This window comes from Phyllopteryx taeniolatus, chromosome 15 (assembly GCF_024500385.1).
Source record: "Phyllopteryx taeniolatus isolate TA_2022b chromosome 15, UOR_Ptae_1.2, whole genome shotgun sequence".
Lineage (NCBI taxonomy): Eukaryota > Metazoa > Chordata > Actinopteri > Syngnathiformes > Syngnathidae > Phyllopteryx > Phyllopteryx taeniolatus.
In genome coordinates, this window is record NC_084516.1 from 15,226,112 (window position 1) to 15,247,554 (window position 21,443).

At 42.4% G+C, this 21,443-nt stretch overlaps 1 protein-coding gene across 1 annotated transcript in view; it reads left to right on the forward strand.

Annotated features, from left to right (window-relative positions):
- The window catches only part of dym (dymeclin), an 84,629-nt gene that overhangs the window by 14,542 nt on the left and 48,644 nt on the right, over positions 1–21,443 (forward strand). Inside the window, exons 7-13 of the mRNA XM_061799379.1 lie at positions 1,025–1,150; positions 1,794–1,933; positions 11,408–11,593; positions 12,469–12,647; positions 13,388–13,513; positions 13,598–13,711; positions 13,795–13,889. Coding sequence (XP_061655363.1) covers positions 1,025–1,150; positions 1,794–1,933; positions 11,408–11,593; positions 12,469–12,647; positions 13,388–13,513; positions 13,598–13,711; positions 13,795–13,889 — 966 coding nt within the window. The remainder of the gene's footprint in view (positions 1–1,024; positions 1,151–1,793; positions 1,934–11,407; positions 11,594–12,468; positions 12,648–13,387; positions 13,514–13,597; positions 13,712–13,794; positions 13,890–21,443) is intronic.

A 21,443-nucleotide genomic window follows, 5' to 3' on the forward strand; every position in this document is an offset into this window, starting at 1 on the left:
CTAGAGTGTGATTGTGGAGTGTCTTTGAGTATCATGAAAAGCGCTAGATACATGTAATGCATCATTACTATTATTATTATTATCATTATCATCGAAAGAATAGTCTCAAATTCAGTCATTTATCAATACTGTAGTTGTTTAATATAAATTGTGTTAAACAATCAAGACAATGAATTTCGCAAAACACTAACACACAGGGCAGCATGTCTGCCTCACAGTCGAGAGGTCCCAGGTGGAATGGCATCACCACCAGTCAGGCTGGTGTGATGGCGAAACTCACGTTTACTATTTTTATAAAGGTGTTTTCTTTTTTTTGGGGGGGGGGGGGGGGGGGTGACAAGCACTGCAGAAGACATTAATTTTGTCTTGAGACTCCAGAATCAATGTTTTACCTGTCAAACCAACTATTAACACCTAAATGGCAAATTTACAAACTTCTACTCTGCAGGTACTGTGCGTTGCCGTATCATCGTCCACTGTGATCCAGAGTGGTGTGTCAATCTAGATACTGTTGTGTAGTGTGGGCGGCATGGTGGTCTCATCGATGATTAGCATGTGTGCCTCACAGTTCTGAGGTTCTTGGTTCAAATCTCCACATCTCCGCTCTTTTCTTTATGGAGTTTGCATTTTCTCACCGCGCATGCATTTTCTGCCTCTACTCAGGTCTCCTCCCACATTCCAAAAAGGCATGGATTATTGAAGACTTTAAATTGTCAATAGGTGTGAATGTTTGTCTATATGTGCCATCCGAATGGCTGGCGACCAGTCAAGGTCGTACCTCACCTCTCGCCCAGAGTCTGCCGGGTTAGACTCCAGTGCACCTGCGACCCTATTTAGGACAAGCAGTATAGAAAATGTTTGAGAGGTGTCCTGGCCACTCCCTGCCTCTCATCGGCCCCTATAGAAGGTGATCCAGTGTTTTCACAGCAACCACAAAGATGATGGTTCTCTCCACTACAAGCCATAAACAGGAAGTTACATGCTTCAGCTTTAGTGTCCATATTGTCGTCTCGTGTCCCTGCAGTGACATCACCTACAGCATCCTGTTTGAAGCTGTCACCACCCTGCTGGTCTTCTTCTCCTACCAGTTGTTCTGCAAGGACATCCTCAGAGATGGTTTGATCTACCGGCATGTCATGAAGGGACGATGGTGAGCTCACACACAGACACGCACACATTTCCCAGAATGCTTCTCGATGCGTGATTTCAATTGTTTCCATTAAAAATAATGGAAAACAAAAAGGGAAAAAACATTGTAACCACTGTAGGTGTTAGGGGAACATTTCAGGTTCTGTGGTTGTCATCACACCTTTCCTCAAGCTAGGGTTACAAAGTGTCTCCTTGAAGTTGTGCAAAAGTTTTCACTTTGTTCCATCCACATTCTGTCGATGACCCGGAGCGTTTTGGATCTCCTCCAGTTGGTCGTGGGACTGTCGCGGGCCTGTGTCTGCTACTCTGCACTGCCAGACAGTTTCATCACGCACATCACAAACAATGACTTCATGTGTTATTCTGTTACGGTCTTAAAAACAGGGAAGCGGCCATCGCCCCGCCGTCTCCTCCGTGACCTTTCCCTCGCTGTCTGGGAGATGAGCGCCAAGTCTGAATTTTGAGAGATGACATCCATTACATAAGTTTCTGACCCAAATTCCCAGCTCATTCCTGTCTTGAGTACTCATGCTCCCAAATTATACAAAGAAAAGAAACACTACGCACCCAGTTTCGTTAAAATGATCAGCCGACTTTCGTAAATATTTCCGTATTATTGGTCAAAGAGTACTTTTCTTTTCCAGTTTGTCGCTGACCAGTCGCCTGGTGAAGACGCTGCTCTATAACTTCATCAGGCAGGAAAAATGTCCGCCCCCAGCAACACACATCTTTGAGCCCAAAGCAGAGGGCGGCCTTCTTTATGGCCTGGCGTCTGGCGTTGCAAGTAAGAACACACTCACAAAAAGCACAAACATCTGTTTAAACTAGGATAGCATGAAATTCACCAAAATGTACCTTCACTGACACCCAAACGAACTAGACTAGATATCAATGCAGTGCAGACATCCTACACCAAAGTTGATGGGTTCAACTCTACAGGATTTTTGGAAATGGGTAAATGTAGTTACATGTCTGCATAATACTACAAACTAACCAACCGGCCATCAAATAAAGCAAGTATCCAGCCAATTGACCAATCATACAAATAAAATGCCAAACAACCCACAAACCAAGTTTGCAATTAATCCGTTCCAGCTGCAGAACCGTTATATTTAACTTATTTTGATTATTGTGTTGTTCAAAATAAATACTGTGAATTATAGACATAGAAGAAAACATAATTTATGATGATGAAATAACAATGGGTTCCCTAGCAAATCACCGTGCAGTGTCTTACCCCGTTTGGGTACAGTAATGTTTACATTCACTGTGGTTACTGCAAGCCCTAAATGGCCACCACCTGCCACGATCCACTTCCCACAATGCAGCACATCGTTTACATTGCATTGTGGGATGAACATCAAGCACAGAGCCAAGGATGTTTATATGGCACGAGAAAAAGCTGTTCTGAGACTTCCGTGGCCATGCCAACACTGCTGGTAAACTGAAAATAGTGTATAACTTGAGGTAATTTTTCTTTTAAGAAATTGTTCATAAACCGAGCTGTTCGTAAACCGGGTCATTTGTAAACAGAGGTTCCACTGTAATTGCCACCTTCACAAAAGTTATTTTTACAATGATGATCATGTTTACTTGTTGGGATTACATTTTCCTCACCTCATGTCTTGTGTATTGAAATGCAATTAGATCACCAATTATGTACATCATTTTTTGGGCCTCTAATCTGGCAACATCATTCATCCATTCCAGTGATCAGTGCTTAAGCATTTTACAACTGCTTTGTAACATATTTATTTTGCTCAGTTGTTTTTAGGCAATTCTTGCAGCAAAGCAGTCAAATTCCAGAAGTACTGACTTGAAAAATTGCAAGTATAGTCAGTTCTTCCCTTTTGTCTTTCATTTGATGCCTGAGCCATAAATGATTAGAGGAAGGAATGTGCACGCTGTGACGGCAGGCAAAGCAGTGTGGATGAGAGCGTGGATGAAAGTGATGGGTCAAAAATGAGCAGCACAGCCTGAATGCGTCTGTGGGCGCCAGCCTGGTTGTTGTGTGCTGAATGCGTGTCTGTCTTGTGTGAAAGCCTGTGAGCATAGATGTGCGCCCACGGGTTTCCCCCACAGATAAGCGCTCTTTGTGGGAGTCTGGTGGCAGATTACGTCCACTGAGGCATTCACTGTTGTGTGTGTGCGTGCGTGCGTGTGTGTGCGTGCGTGTCAGTGGCCACAGGCTGGCCTGATGATGAGTTATGGTGCCCTGTCCTCTTCCGTAATCCCCTAGAGCCCGTCTGTCTGCAAACGCCTCCCTTGTACACACATGCACATCAACAAAGACTCAGGGAGACTCTTAATAATTAAGTCACCACTAGGAGACAGCGCTTGTTTTATTCCTCCCATCTTGTGAACTGTGCACATTCCATTTCCGTGTGGAAAAGGTGGTGTTTGCAACATAAACAACAGAAATCCTTTAAAGCAAAGACTCCTAAAGGGGAATTTTTTCACTTTTAGCCCTGTTTTATTCTCAGTGCTGTTTTTTTGACAAATGTATTTTTTTTCCCCCCCTTTCTTTTTTTTGTTTTTTTCTTTTCTGCGCTGCTTTGTATGCATCATGGGAAAATGTGGGCCTTTGAACACGCCATGTTCTCATGTGTACGAGATTATCAGAACAGCGTGTTGGCATCTTGTCTCTACAGCACCAGAAACATCCAAGTCTCTGGCATGTCTTCTTTCATCTTTATTTTATACACTATAATCGCTAATCAGACCCAAGACGAGCTCTATGAAAAATGTCTCCTTTTACTAAGATAATAATGCTCGGTTTTGATCGCAATGTACATTTATTTCTTACCTTGTTGTTTGTAGTTTAAAGTTTCCATAACTTAATTGTTGACTGAGATGTGTTAGCAAGAACCAGCCAACCGACCGACCGACCGACCAACCAACCAACCAAATGACCAACTAACTGTCCGACAAACTGGCTCCGATACTAACTCAGAAGGTGGAATATTGCCAGACCACAGTTGTTCACCTCCATATTGTATCAGTGCTGTTCATACAAAAGAGCGGCCCGGAAAAATGATGGCTTTTTGCAGGCATGGGGAAGGTGGCTCATGTTAACATTTTTGGACACTTTATTTTGAACTTTGTGGGTGGTATGCGAATATATCTCATGAAAGGATTCACTTTCCTTGGCAACAACATTTATTCTTGTGGTGACTGTGCTCATAAAATGAATGCGCCCAGTACGGGGAATCACTCAACCGGTCTGTTGGGGGTTCCAGATATCTATATCCAATGACAAATGTTCATGTCTTTTGAGTCCTGCTGCTTTGCGGATGCGAGGTCTAGACACTAACGAGTGACGTTAGACTGGACTCCTTAGGTAGCAAGTCCTGGAGAAAATCCTTGGGTACCGATTGGATTTTGTGTCTTTCGAGGAGACCCATATGGACTATGTTGTGAGCAGCAACTAAGACAAATAATAATCTCACTCAGTTAAGGAGCTATCTCACTGAGGGAGACATCGCTGAGTAGGCCTGTCACAATAATTTTTTTAAGACGATATATTGTCCCAAAAACTATCACGTTAAAACGATATTGTTTTTTCAATGGCTCCGAAAACAAAAATAAGGCCGCCTTTATTTTTTGCTTTTAAATCACTATTGCCGTTAGAGTGATTATTGTTGTTGTTTCTCTATTACATTGTTTTTCTTTACTCTGTGATATGGATCCCGTTAGGTCTGAAATAAAGAGCTACAAGACCAACCACATTTTTACATGGAGCCTTCTATTCTGATTATGTTTAGAAGCCTAAACCGAATAAAAATGCTCCATATAAACACCTTAATCGGAATAAACAGGACGACTCCGAATAAAATTTCATTCGGTTTCACAGGGGTGGAATATTCCTTTTTGCCAAACCGATCAGATGTAATTTTTTTGCCATTCAGATTAAAGCCGGGAAAAGCTCTGTCTGCGCATGCTTCGTCGCGACATAAATGTGCGGTGACATCATCTACGCACGGCTTAAATATGGCGGCTCCAAGGGAGCTTGTATGCGACGGAGATGTTGTTTTTAATGAGGAAAACGTGTTCATGTCCATAAAATCCGAAATATTGGTGCGATCATTCTGATGCTTTCAAAATTTGAAGTGGGCAATAAGTAAAGATGTCTACATACATTTTGTTGACGATTGCTCGCAGTCTACTGACATGAAGCTACTTTAAGGTTTTTCTCTATAGTGAGTATATAGAGGAGTCGCCATAACGTCTAACATGTTAGATTTCACTGCTACTTCTTGGAGACCTGGCTCATCTCCAGGAGACGTCACAGAGACATCTCGGCAACCAGCAGAGACTTGAGTCGCCATCAGGTCGCCAACAAGTCTCCAGGCCAGTGAGATAGGGGTTTTAGGATTCAGGCGTTTTCACACTGCACTTCGCAATGCGATTGACGCCCTTGACTTTCCAATTCAATGTGTACGTGCTGAGGCAGCGACAGCGCATTTTGCCATCTTGCGGCGTGGGGCGGCAATGCAAAGGGCACCTGACGGTTGAAATAGAAATTCTTTCTATTCGAGGTCACGCCGCGGTGATGTCAGAATAGTCTTCCAAAGGGAGAGGGGATGGCGGAGTGATCTCAGTGTGCTTTTTTGGTGCTCTTGTACTGGGAAAAATGGAAGAAGCTCTGATAAATGGAGTGTCTTTGTGTACCGAACTTTGGGATACAAGAGAACGTAGATATAGTGCCACCAGAAAGTATTCACACCCCTTCATGGTTTCCACAGTTTGCTATGTTACAGACTTATTCTAAAGCTGGTTTGATTATAATTTTCTTTAAAAAAAAAAATCTCGATAAAACATCCCATAATGACAAAGTAAAAACACATTTGCAGACATTTGTGTAAATCTATTAAAAAAAAAATTCAAACATAATAGGTATATAAGTACACCCCTTGCTATGGTACTCAAACTTAAGGTCAGGTGCTTCTGATTTCCACTGATCATTCTTGAGATGCTTCTACAACTTGAATGGAGTCCACCTGTGCTAAATTCAGTTGATTGAACATCATTTGGAATGGCACACACCTGTCTATATAAGGTCTCGTAGTTGGCAGTGCATATCAGCGCAAAAACCAAGCCATGAAGTCTCAGGAAATGTCTGCAGACCTCTGAGACCGGATTGTGTCAACGCACAAATCTGGGGAAGGATACAAAATAATTTCAGCAGCGTTGAAGGGCCCAAAAAGCACTGTGGTCTCGATTAGTCAGAAATGGAAGAAGTTTGGGACCACCAGGACCCTTCCTAGATCTGCCCATCTGGCCAAGCTGAGTAACCGGCCAAGAAGGGCTTTGGTCAGAGAGGTGAACAAGAACCCTTTGGTCACTAAGGCAGAGCTCCAGTGTTCCCTTGCGGAGATAGGAGAACCATCCAGAAGGTCAATCATTGCTAATGCAATGGATTAATGAGCAAAGAACAGCCGGAAGAAGCGTCTCTACAGTCACCATTCGACTGAGGGCAAGAACGCTTGCAGAAGAAATGAAAATCGAAAATTTTCAAGGAGGTCCATCTTGGTGCTTTCGTTTTATGAAACGGCGCCATCTATCGATCCGGGCAAGGACTACCGTGGCGCAGCAACCTCCGGCGGATTACAAGGAACATCTGGCCATCTTCCGCTTCTACTGCAGTAAAAAGATTGCCGACAAACACATCCAGCCCAACCACATCACCAACATGGACGAGGTGCCGCTCACTTTCGACATCCCGGTGAACCACACTGTAGAGAAGAAGGGGACCACCACGGTTGCGATACGCACAACGGGGCACGAGAAGTCTGCTTTTACTGTTGTGCTTGGTTGCCATGGTAATGGACAGAAACTGCCACCTATGGTGATTTTTAAGAGGAAGACGCTGCCTAAAGAAAGGTTTCCAGCCAAAGTCATTGTTAAGGCCAATCAAAAGGGCTGGATGGACAACGAGAAAATGAGAGAGTGGCTGAGTGAGGTGTACGTAAAGAGACCAGACTTTTTTTTTTTTTCCACGCGTCACCGTCCCTGTTGATCTGTGACACCATGCGAGCCCATCTCACAGCTGCTGTGAAAAATCTAGTTCAGCAAATGAACTTGGAGCTTGCCATCATTCCGGGATCCTTGACGAAGGAACTCCAATTGTTGGACATCGGTGTAAACAGGGCGAAGTTGCGAGCGGCGTGGGAGTGATGGATGACAGATGCCGAACACAGCTTTACTAAGATTGGGAGGCAGCGCCGGGCGAGTTACGCCACCATATGTGAATGGATTGTGGATGCTTGGGCTAAGGTATCTGCTTTGACTGTTGTCCGAGCTTTCGCGAAAGCCGGCATCATTGCTGAACAGCCCCCAGGCAACGAGACTGACTCTGACAATGACGAGAGGGAACCCGGCATGTTTGTTGGAGGACTTGCCCAGCTGTTCATTTCGGATACAGAACATGAGGACTTTGGATTTGTGGATGAAGATTGATAAAAAAAATAACGTGAATACATTGTTAAATACTTCAATAAAGTACAATCAAACTCAGTTTTGCTCCCACTGCCTTTTTAAAAATATTGTTTTAGCGTGCATGCATGCTACCATATGTTTTAAGCTAGCGTATGTTTTACCATGCCTGCGCCCAATAATACGGTGCGCCTTATGTGTTAAATACAGAAATAGACCCCGTAATTGAGACTGCGCCTTTTAATACGGTGCACCCTATGGTTGTGAAAATACGGTACCTATTATTTTTAAATGTTTACATTTTGAATAAATTTGCACAACTGTTTTTACTGTTTTTACTTTGTGTATTTTATGTAGATTTATTTAAAAAAATGTTTTTTTATTATTATTTAATGACCACTATACTCAAATCAGCTTTAGAGTAAGTCTGTAACATAGCAAAAATGTGGAAAACGTGAAGGGGGGGTTAATACGTAATGGTGGCACTGTACCTTGACATATATAAAAAGGCACAACGATGGATGGAGCTTTCTTTTGCAAAAAGGCTATATATTGCCAAAGTTGCGGACTACTTGTCCAGCGGGAAAACCTGTTTACTTCCTGATAGGGTGCTACATCAGGAATTCCAAATTTGGGCACGCTGGACCGTGGCGCCATGTTCGTTGCTGCTGTGTCGCACAGTTCTTAAACATTTAGCAAGTGTGGTGTGAAACGTCCTTTTGACAAATTGATGGCTGTTGTTGAGATTCAGGGCATCCCCTCTATGCTTGGTTGACACGGCAAAGCACTTAACCTACAGGGGGGGGCTGGATTATCAAGCCAAACACATTTATTTTATCTTTAATGAAATTCTAACTAAACTACAAGGCATTTCAGAATAGCGCAGCAGTTTCTTGTCTATGTCAGCCGTGTGTGACTTTCTTCCTACCTTGTTCTCCACTTCCCTTTCCTCTTTTCCCCTTTTTTTTGTTCCCCACTTGGTGACTGGCCATAGTCAAAGCTGTCACAGCAGTTATTTAGGGATAACAATTAGCCGCAGCTAAGGTGACGTAGAATAAAACTCAGTGAAAGTGTGTGAGAGAGTGCAGGAAATGTTGCAGCCTGACTGGCTTCGGTGACACAGTCGGGGCAGTCACAGTGGTGCCAGTGATGTGAACGAGGCTGCGTCACAGGTTGGCGCCGTCTCTCTTGAGATCTTGTTTTCTCCCAGAAAGAGTGTGCGTGCACGTGCGTGAATGTGTAACAATTTTGGCTCTGGGGTGAAATACTCCTCCCTCACAGCCGTACACACGCACATTCACTGACCACTTAAATTCTTGCGCCATAATTCCACGAATATCGCATCAGAAGAAGACCATACCCACAGTGGGACAGCATCATAGTTTTTGGGGGGTTGTTTATTGCTTCAAGTCAAAGTAGAGTGACTGGAGTCCTAATATCGGTTATTTCCTGCAAATCTTCAGAAAGTGAAAGTGGAAGGGGAATTTTACCATTTAGCATGACAATGAGTCCAATTGGGTTCAACCGAAGAATGTAATCTTTTGATTTGGGCTCAAGTAAGATCCCAAACCTGAATCTCAGAAAAATGGGATATTGCTTGGAGAAATGAATGCCTGCATTTCGGAATACCCATATGTACAAGTGTGGTCTAGCTTTTGATACAGGTTTTGATACAACTGCCGAAGGTGGAAAATTGCAAGGTCTGCTCAACTTCACCACCATTCCACGTCAATGCCATTTTATACAGACCAGTGACACCAAGAATACCTTATTAAACCAAAAAATCCCTGGCCACAAAATTGACATACAAAAGGTATTAAGAACACAGCACACTTCATTTACATCAACAGCAACAAGACATTAATAACCAAAGCTCACCTAGTATTCATTTTAGGGCCCCAACCCTAAGTTCATGATGAACAAATGATGCATTACTCAGTCAGCAGTAGCAGTAGGCTGCCCTTCTAAACTTCACCACTAGATGGCAACCTGTCTATTTGGCTGAACTATCAGGCTGGCCCAACAGCAGACTGCCTATCAGTCCACCCCCCTGCTTGCATCATCACAACTAACTACCCTGTGGCTAGACGTCCAGGAGCCAGAGGGCGGTCATCCGTGTGCCTTGATGCTCATGCTTCTCATGACGCCTCAGTGCGCCTACACTTGAGTCGAGAAACTCAACACATCCCCCCCACCACCAACAAGAACAAAAAAATAAAAGACTCCAGTAGCTTCAGTAGTTTTTGTTCTCTGGCGCCGTTGTTGTTTCACATCGCAAGCAGTGTTAAAGGCTCAGCCATGATTCCATTGTGTCCGTTTTGGTCTCGATTACATCAAGTCTGGCGGCTCATTTCCTTTTGCATTCATTCTTTCATCAAGCATAAATTAACTTGACTTTAATATACAGCAGGGTTGGCACTCGCGATCTATAGATTAGAGAGATATGACAGAATATTAGGTGCACCTCTAATTTACTGCTCAATGGTGCCACAATTTACAGCCTGGTTTTTGATACTTTCCACTGGAACGGTAAAGCTAAGCAGGCATACCTAATAAAGCGTCCCTTCCAGGAGTGACTTGTTCTGCTGCATTTCGACCACTTCAACTTTATCCCAGAACTCGAACCCTTTATAGGACCGTAGTGTGTTTGAATCATGATAACTGTTATTTATTGGGCCTGCAGCACTGAACATACCTGATTGGAACCCTTTAAGCCGGCACACACCTACTGTCAAATGGGCCATATAGGAATTTCTCTTCCTTGCAATTAAAGTCAGCAAAGGCCTGATTGTAGGATGTCTCTAAAAGATTCACCTGACCGATTATAATGTGTTGTGGGGTGCGTTACCATTAGGTGAATTTTTTTATTATTTTTTTCTCTCCCCTCTGCAATCTGCTCAGAAAATAGTCTGGGCCAAAATGTTAAATCGGTTTCCTATTTACGTTTGTAAATGACTATAATGAAGTGAAATGGAACATGATCCAATTAGGAATCGACAATAGACACAATTTGTATAACGTGTCTTACAAGTCGTTCAACACAATAAAAAGAGTATGAAAGCAAAATCTAGGCGCTAGATATTAAGCTAACATCGTAGCTTCTATTTCATCTTCTGCTTTTCCAGCAATCTTCATTCGCTATGACACCACGCTTCCTGTCACAGGTCAGCTTTGGTACTACGGCAGTCTCACAATAGTCCGTAAAGATATTGTCGTGTGTGTGGTATGTTGTGTTGGTCATCTCAAGTTCACCACACACTAATAGCAGTAAACACACACTTGCTGATTCTTCTTCTCATTTTGTGATGGTAATCTCACATAAAAAAAAAAATCGGTTAAGATGTCAAAAATCAGTATGTGTATGCTGTCGTATCGCCAGTAACCAAATATAAAATCAATAATAATAGTTCCTGGAACTTTAGGTAGTAATGCGGCTATGGTTGGAGAGGTTCGCTGGTAGTCGTATGGATGCCTGCGCAGAAATGCTGGTTTTGTTTAGTAATGTTAAGTTATGCAACTGTCTTCATTTTAGTGGGGTTCTCCTTCCTGTTTTTGCTCCCATTCCCGTTCAATTGGTAGGTATCCAAGCCGGATTCGGTCTTGTAAACAGAGGACATTTTTGGATATTATTCTGTGTCTGGTGTTGTCCATTTGAGTCCATTTGTTTGAGCTGTTCGACAAGATGAAGCGGAGTGAAGATGAGACTGCTACGTTAGCTTTTCCTCATAGCTGCTGATTGGCTATCTGCCATATGCTTGTCGCTTGTGATCAAAAGGTAGAGAGAGGCTTCACTGTATTTGTAACACTATTTGTATATCTTCAGGTGGTTTATGGAGTGTCTTCACCTTGGGTGGAGGTGGCAGCAAAGCAGGGGTGGACCTGGAGCACAACCCCTTACCATTATCCAATCAGAGCCTCCTGTTACTGCTGGTACTAGCCAACTTGACTGACGGGCCCGACTGTCCAAACCCCTACCGCCAGGCTATTGCCTGCTTCAGAAACACACAAGGTAATGGGGGAGTCGGGGCAGGGGTTTGTTTATCGGCAGCCATTTTGTTTTTGTAATCCTGATTTTTATAGTGTAAAGCAGGGGCGGGACAGTAAGTGAACTGTTGATTTCAAACAATTTTACAAACATTTAAATACAAACCCTAATAAAAGAATGTATCAAACCTCATTGCAAGACCTTTTGTGAAATTTCAAGTCGCAAATTTTTTTTCAACATATAGTAGGTTTTAACCCCAAAATAATCTCTGTGCACCATATAACATTATTTCATTTAGCAGGTTTATTTTTATTTGTGTGCGTGTGCGTGAGACTTATGGCTTAATTATTGTATGTATGTATTAAAACCAGTTTTTTTCTATACATTGTGTTTTTTTTATTGTTTTATATTTTATTATACAGTGAAGTAATGCAGTTTGAAAGGCATTAATGGCATTTCAGTTAATTTCAATAGGGAAAATTGTAAATGTGTAATTTGTATGATCATATTTATTTTTATTATTTTTAATTTGTGCATTTTTTTTCTAGTAATTTGACCTAGTCTTTTGATCGGCAAAAATTGCATTATGGTCCGTGGTTGTAGCGCCTTTTAATTCATGCATTATCTTTTTTTTGTTTGTTTCTTTTTTTTCAAAGCAATTATCATGGCTTTACAAAAAACAATTCATGATTATGTGGGGACAAAGGACAACGATTGTGGACATCCAGCATTTGTGGTGTCCTGACGGAAGGCTGCCAAAAAGCAGTACAATATGGACCTCTTAATTTTTTTTGCCTTCACCCGAATTGGTGGAAATGGGGGGCCTTTATACAACCAGTACCCGAAGGTGATGTTATGATTTTCTCACTTTGATAAACGCTTCTCTCTGGTCCGTGTAGACACATCATCCATTCCCGTAGAGCAAGCACACACGTTCCAGATCAATTTCAACAGCCTGTACACGGCGCTGTGCGAGCAGCAGTGCTCTGACCAGGCCACGCTCCTGCTCTACACACTGCTCCACCAGAATGCCAACATGAGGACCTACATGCTCTCCAGAACAGACATGGACAATCTGGTGGGTCGCATCAGGGCCAAGTATTTCCACAAATAGTGGTCGGGGGCGTTTAGTTACTCAACTGCAGACTGGGTGAAATGGCTGTTTGGGGGAGGGAGGCATTAACTTTCTGTGTTTTTAAAACTGGAGTCTCAAACTTAATAACATACAAAAACGAAGAAAACCTAAATATCGACGCACACAACACTTTGGAGTAACCACGTCTACACAACTACTGGACACCTGCGCCACCTGTCTTAAGATCATCTGCAGTACTGCGTAGGGAACTAAATTACAGCATGTGTTAACGTCTGTGCTGCTGTTTAGTTTAGCAACGGAGTTCAAATGGGTTCAGCAGTTGGTGAGCATTTAGAAGTGTTCCTCGTCTTTTGTATCGAAATATAATTATTACAGAGACAGACATAAAAAGTGCAAGAACTGAAGCCAACTTGGAGGGTGGAGCTGTTTACATGCTTCTGTAGGGACTGCTGTTTTGGTTAACAATGGAGTACAAATGGGCTCAGCAGTTGGTGAGCTTTTATAAGGGTTTCTTGTCTTTTCTATCAAGATGTAATTATTACAGAGACATGCAGAATAACTGCCATAACCGGTGCAGACTGGGCTGCTGAGTGTGTGGGCCTGTTTGCATTCCTCATATGTATGTGGTGATCTTTTGGTTAGAAACAGAGGAGTGAGTCAATCAAAACTTTTAACTATTGTCTTTGTCGAGGCAGAATAATGCCACTCTTATGTTCTATCAGGTGTTGCCCATCCTGGAGATCCTTTACCACGTGGAGGAAAGGAACTCCCATCATGTCTACATGGCGCTCATCATCCTCCTCATCCTTACAGAAGACGATGCCTTCAACCGCTCCGTCCATGAAGTGGTGAGTCAGACGTGCAGTTGCACGCAGCCATCAAGGGCGCACTTGTTCATCATGTTTCTTTTCAATGCCTCCCGATCGTTGCAGATCCTGAAGAACGTAACGTGGTACTCAGAGAGGTCGTTGACCGAGATCTCCCTCGGCAGCCTGCTCATCCTGGTGGTGATCCGAACTATCCAGTTTAACATGACCCGCACAAGGGTAAAGATGGAGTTCTGTCACTAAAGAATCGTCCAGATACTGATGATGTTGTTTGATAACACTATGTTTACCTCCTCATGTAGGACAAATACCTCCACACCAACTGTTTGGCCGCACTTGCTAACATGTCTGCCCAGTTCCGATGTCTCCACCAGTATGCTGCCCAGCGTATCATCAGGTAATAATCCTTCTGTGCATCAGCATCAGCTAGGTGGATGAATAGATCGACAGATGGATCGATAAGACGATGGAGGTCCAGATAGATAAAATACTGTAGACAGATACCATAGGTATTATACAGCGATTCGATAGTCAGTATATTGGTATGATAGAAAGACACAATAGGACTGATAGATGCAATATTGGCGTTAGATACAAGGGATACTTGATCATCAACCGTGTGACTGATGGCTACGATGCAACGGATAAAAAAGATATGATAGAACGAGGGGCTATGATACATAATGCAATAGATAAACATTCAATAGACGTGCATGGTTAGACAAATACGATACGGTTGACAGTTGAAAAAAGATTGAATGATACAATCTGATAAATTTACAAGAATCTGATTTATCAGTTGATACAATAAGATGCAATTGATCGTCGATACATCACTAATGAAAGCTACATGCACTAGAAAAGTACTCGACAACATGTACAGTAGATAGAGACAGCTACAATGGGTAGGACAGCTACTATAGGTGGGTACAATACGATACAATACGATATATTGTATATCCCAGATGGATTTGATTGATACAATTGATACAATAGACACAATTTAATTGTTTTTTGATACAATAGATTTATACTATAAATAAAATTATACTACAGTGGGGCAAAAAAGTATTTAGTCAGCCACCCATTGTGCAAGTTCTCCCACTTAAAAAGATGAGAGAGGCCTGTAATTTTCATCATAGGTATACATCACCTATGAAAGACAAAATGAGGAAAAATAAATCCAGAAAATCACATTGTCTAATTTTTAAAGAATTTTTTTAGCAAATTATGGTGGAAAATAAGTATTTGATCAATAACACAAGTTCATCTCAATACTTTGTTATATACCCTTGGTTTGCAATGACAGAGGTCAAACGTTTTCTTTAAGTCTTCACAAGGTTTTCACACACTGTTGCTGGTATTTTAGCCCATTCCTCCATGCAGATCTCCTCTAGAGCAGTGATGTTTTGGGGATGTCGCTGGGCAACACAGACTTTCAACTCCCTCCAAAGATTTTCTATGGGGTTGAGATCTGGAGACTGGATAGGCCACTACAGGACCTTGAAATGCTTCTTACGAAGTCACTCCTTCGTTGGCCGGGCGGTGTGTTTGGGATCATTGTCATGCTGAAAGACCCAGCCATGTTTCATCTTCAATGTCCTTGCTGATGGACGGAGGTTTTCACTCAGAATCTCACGATACATGGCCCCATTCATTCTTTCCTTTACACTGATCAGTCGTCCTGACCCCATTGCAGAAAAACAGCCCCAAAGCATGATGTTTCCACCCCCATGCTTCACAGTTCTTTGGATGCAACTCAGCTCATTTTTGTACCAATTGTATTGATCGGAAATTAATTAGTCATGCTTGAAGACTGAGGCACAAGGATGGCGTAATAGAAAGGTGACTGTTTTTGTTATACTGTTCCGGACGCTACATTAGTGTAGCAACAGAGCTAACCTAATAGCCCTACACATCAAAATAACAATATAAACAATAGGGCTTTATACCGCATATATCGCACTATGATAGATGACGCAACATTAGTGTAGCAACAGAGCTAACCTAATAGCCTACACATCAAAATAACAATATAAACAATAGGGGTTTATACCGCATATATCACACTATGATAGATATAATATCGCACAGCACTACAGTAGATATGACACAATAGAAAGATACTGTACAATAGATGGATGTGATAACACGATATCGTAGTTTAATAGAAAAATATAATGCAATTGATTTGATACTGTGATATACAGATACAATACAATACATATGACGTGAGCTACAAAATTGATACAAATGATCGGTGAATGTGTAATTGTTAACAAAAACAAAAAGCTGAGATACAGGTTTACAAACTACCATGCAAACAAACGCAGCCATGTCATTTTAACGATTGATTCTGAATCAGCACAAAACATCCAGTGCTACACTGAATTTTTAGTATATGTGTGTTCGTGTGTGTGCGTGCAGAAAAGGACGAAACATAAAATATTGAGTTTGTTGCTCAGAGGAGAACATTATGTAACATCCAGTAAAGATTGGTGAGGACCCACACACACGTCGAGCCATTCACTTCTGATTGTCAACTTCCGACCGCACAGGAAAGAGTGTTTCTTCCCCAGCATCCTTTATCTGTCTTTCTGCATATCTGTGACACTTTTGGAGGGGAAGAAACCGTCTGCCAACGTTGTTTGTCCTGCCACAGCGTCCGCAGCGATAACCACGATGAACTAAATGCACTGTCTGGTCAGATAAAAGGGGATTTCCTGGCTGGAATTTCCAAACAGCCAGACAGAAAGACAGACCATAGACCACGGCTTCCTTTTAATGGACTCCCAGACAAGCACCATGTCGGGTGTTGTTTATTTACACGCCGCCGCATGAATTTCCTGCCGACAGCACACCAACGCCATAATTTCCTTTTATTTACTGTTCATCCTCTTTTGCCACAGATAACACGTTCTCCCATTACACAGTCCCTCGCCGCATTAAATCACTTCCACAGTCTCTCTCTTTCTGTCTCTCGGTAGATTCATTCACTTGGTGCTCTCTTGTCTACACACTTTAGTTGTGAGTCATCAATGCACCAAACAGTACATTTCCAGCTATCGTAAAAATAACCTTATTGGGATTCATGGGGAAATTGATTCCTCCCAATGGGCTGGTGAAAACATGTTTTCCAAACATGCCACATAAGACATCATTTTAAATTCCATCTGTATTTGTGTTGAAGGAAAATTTAAGAGCAACCTGGTCAAGCGCTGACCTCCACCAAGGCCAAGCAATCCTAATTTGGACGTGCACCTCAATAGAAAATCTCACGCATACCGTATGTCTTGTTACTATGGCTCATTTTACCCTACCTGCAAAAGCTATCTTTTTCCGGCTTTTCTCCGTGACGCTGTTAGGTTCAAACGTTGCGAAATGGTGGGGACAAAGCCGACTCAGTCATTAGCCGCTTTTAGAGGTAGTATTATAACTTTGGTAGAGCCACACTGTCTGTGTGCGATGCCGCGACAAAGGTGGGAAGTCACACCTGTACAATTAGGCATTTTTTTTTGCCTTTTTCTGTGCCACTGTATCAATGGGACTGACACTGAATGGGGGTGACAAAGTCAACCCGGCAATTTTCCACATTCGGATGTAGTATTTAGATCTGTAATTAGAGGCAAGACACCCCCCATGTGTAAGGGGATTCCGCAATGCTGGGACAGGAGTGTGACGCTTCATTCTGGCTTGTACAAACTTGCATTTTCCCACCTTTTTGTTACTATTCTGTATAAACTGCATTGACAAGGAATGCAGGGATGAAGTCAACCTAGAAAGTTTCCGTTTTCAAAGCTAGGCCTAACAGAGGCAGGATAGAGCCTGTGTTTAATGATAGGGGGACAGGCATGTGAAGTTACTGAGTACGTCTTCGAAAAGCCAGCATTTTTTTCACCTTTTTACCTGCTGCTGTTTTGTATAAATGTTGCAAATGAATGGCAGGCGACGCAGTCGACTCAGGAATATTTTGCCTTCAGAGGTAGTATTAGTGCTGTAATAGAGGCAGGACACTGCAATGCTGGCGCACGAATTTTAAATTTGAATCTGATCTCTAAAAGCAGGCATTTTCCCTCCTTTTTCCCGTCCCTGTTTTGTATACAATAAATTTTAAGCAATTCTGAGACGGGTTGGAAGTATCAGTGTTGCCGGTAAAAGCCGGTTTTTTATTTTATTTTTTTATTTATTTTTTTATAAATGTGGCCGTTTTGTTTGAAGTCACATTTAAATGTTCGGGGATAAAGACAACCCAGGAATTTTCCGCATTTGGAGGTAGTATCAGAGCCATAACAGGCAGGACACAGCCATTGTTTAGGGATATTCTGCAATTCCGTGTCTGAAATCTCGTCTGTAGGCGGTGGCGTTTTTTCACCTTTGTGTTTAAGTTCACTGACACAGAATGGAGGGACAAAGTGAACTTGGAAAGTTTCCGCCAAGAGTGGTGACATAGGACGCTGCCTGTTTGTAACAATATGCCGTAATGCGGGTGACAGTGTAAGTTTGTGTCTCGCATGTAAAGGCTTGCATTTTTACACCTTTTTTCCTGTTACTGTGCTGTAGAAACTGCAATGAAACGGAATGGGGGGGACGAAGTCAACATCGACATTTTTCTCTTTGGGGGTACAGTAATATCAAAGTTGTAACAGAGGCGGGACACTGGCTGTGTTTAGGGGGGTGTTCTGCAATGTTGGCACAGTGGTGTGAAGTCTCGCCTATGCTAAGCGGCATTTTTTACACCCATGATAAAGTTCCACTCCAGTTCTCTAGGCGGGAGTATTTTCAGCTCATTGGCTGCCTTCTAACTACCAAGCAAGTGAAAGAGCAGAAAGTCCAGTTCCCAATCTTAATTCTCAATTCATCCTTTTATTCCAATGATTTTAATGGAACAATGCGCTTCTTCATGCAAATGTCCCAGTTTTCTTTGAACTGTAAATGTCACATGTAATCCCAGGATAGCATATAGGAATAGGAACCAATCATATATACATACAGTGGGTACGGAAAAGTATTCTGACCCCCTTTCATTTTTCACTCGTTATAGTGCAGCTCTTTGCTAAAATCATTTAAGTTGTTTTTTTCCTCATTAATGTACACACAGCACCCCATATTGACAGGAAAAAAGGAATTGTTGAGATTTTTGCAGATTTATTAAAAAAGAAAAACTGAAATATCACACAGGCATAAGTATCCAAACCCTTCGCTCAATATTTAGAAGAAGCACCCTTTTGAGCTAATATAGCCATGAGTCTTTTTGGGAATGATATAACAAGTTTTTCACACTTTGATTTGGGGATCCTCTACCATTCTGTCGGCTTGGATGGTGAACGTTGGTGGACAGCCAGTGCCTGTTTTTTTCCACATATACTGCTTAGAATTAGGGCCAAAAAGTTCTATCTTGGTCTCATCAGACCAGAGAATCTTATTTCTCACCATCTTTGAGTCCTTCCGGTGTTTTTTTTAGCAAACTCCATGCGCGCTGTCATGTGTCTTGCACTGAGGAGGTGCTTCCATCAGGCCACTCTGCCATAAAGCCCCGACTGGAGGGCTGCAGTGATGGATGACTCTCTAGACTTGACTTTATTTCTCCTATCTCCCGACTGCATCGCTTGAGTTCAGCCACAGTGATCTTTCTTTGGGTTCCTCTTTACCTCTTTCACCAAAGCTCTTCTCCCCCGATTGCTCAGTTTGGCCGGAAATCCAACTTTAGGAAGGGTTCTGGTCGTCCCAAACATCTTCCATTTAAGGATTATGGAGGCCACTGTGCTCTTAGGAACCTTAAGTGCAGCATAAATGTTTTTGTAACCTTGGTCAGATCTGTGCCTTGCCACAATTCTCTCTCTGAGCTCTTCAGGCAGTTTCTTTGACCTCAGGATTCTCATTTGCTCTAACATACACTGTGAGCTGTAAGGTCTTATATAGTCAGGCGTGCGGCTTTCCTAATCAAGTCTAAATCAGTATAATCAAATACAGCTGGACTCCAGTGAAGGTGTAGAACCATCTCAAGGATGATCAGAAGAAATGGACAGCACCCGAGTTAAATATGTGAGTGTCACAGCAAAGGGTCTGAATACTTATGGCTGTGTGATAGTTCAGTTTTTCTTTAATAAATCTGCAAAATGCTCAACAATTAATTTTTTTTCTGTCAATATGGGGTGCTGTGTGTACATTTAATGAGGAAAAAAAATGAACTTAAATGATTTCAGCAAATGGGTGCAATATAACAAAGAGTGAAAATTTTAAGGGGGTCTGAATACTTTCCGTATCCTCGGTACAAAAGATGGGCTGTGTGTATGTGTGTGCGTGCAAATACAACAGAAAGCCTGTTGAGACACTGGCACATTGGACAGCGATGCAGTCTGTCGTTACTTTCGGCCTCATGAATGATTGGTGCCTCAGAGCGGCTGTGTGGAAGTCCGCCCGTGTCGCTCATTTCCATGACAGTTGCTCACACACAGCGTGTTATTGTGCACCAGGGTCACAGCTGGAGCTCGAACATCCTCATAGTACAACAGGTCCTACTGGCTTAACAGACGCTCGGACAAAGCTGCTCAGATATCTCAGTTTTATTTAATTAAAGCGTGCCCATGAGTTTTTTTTTTTTTTCTTTTTTTTTTCCTCAGTGGTGACAGATGACAGATGAACAGGTGTAGCTGTTAAAGGCCATCTCTGTATTCCCTGGTCCTTCAGATTGTCTGACATTTGAATACTTTGCTCTGTGTTAAACAGTATATTCTCTTTTGTCTTTTGTCTATTATGTACATACAGTGGGGACGGATCATTTTCAGACCCCCTTAAATTTTTCACTCATGTTATATTGCAGCCATTTGTTAAAATCATTTAAGTTAATTTTTTCCTCATTAATGTAGACACAGCACCCCATATTGACAGAAAAAAACATAATTCTTGAAATTTCTGCTGATTTATTAAAAAAGAAAAACTGAAATATCACACAGCCATCAGTATTCAGACCCTTTGCTGTGACACTCATATATTTAACTGGTGCTGTCAATTTCTTCTGATCATCCTTAAGATAGTTCTACACCTTCATTGGAGTCCAGCTGTGTTTGCTTATACTGATTGGACTTGATTAGGAAGGCCACACCCGTCTATATAAGACCTTACAGCTCACAGTGCATGTCAGAGCAAATGAGAATCATGAGGTCAAAGGAACTGCCTGAAGAGCTCAGAGACAGAATTGTGGCAAAGCACAGATCTGGCCAAGGTTACAAAAAACATTCTGCTGCACTTTAGGTTCCTAAGAGCACAGTGGCCTCCATAATCCTTAAATGGAAGACGTTTGGGACGACTGGAACCGTTCCTATAGCTGGCCGTCCGGCCAAACTGAGCATTTGGGGTAGAAGAGCCTTTGTGAGAGAGGTAAAGAAGAACCCAAAGAGGCTGTGGCTGAGCTCCAGAGATGCAGTCCGGAGATGGGAGAAAGTTCTAGAAAGTCAACCATCAGTACAGCCCTCCACCAAAGGGGCCTTACGGCAGAATAGCTCGACGGAAGCCTCTCCTCAGTGCAAGACACATGAAAGCCTGCATGGAGTTTGCTAAAAAAAAAAAAAACACCTGAAGGACTCCAAGATGGTGAGAAATTAGATTCTCTGGTCTGATGAGACCAAGATAGAAATTGTTGGCCTTAATTCTAAGTGGCATGTGTGGATAAAATCAGGCACTGCTCATCACCGATCCAATACAGTCCCAACAGTGAAGCATGGTGGTGGCAGTATCATGCTGTGGGGGTGTTTTTCAGCTGCAGGGACGGGACGACTGGTTGCAATCGAAGGAAAGATGAATGCGGCCAAGTACTGGGATATCCTGGACGAAAACCTTTTCCAGAGTGCTCATAACGTCAGACTGGGCCGAAGGTTCACCTTCAAACAAGACAATGACCCTAAGCACACAGCGAAAATACCGAAGGAGTGGATTCAGAACTACTCTGTGACTG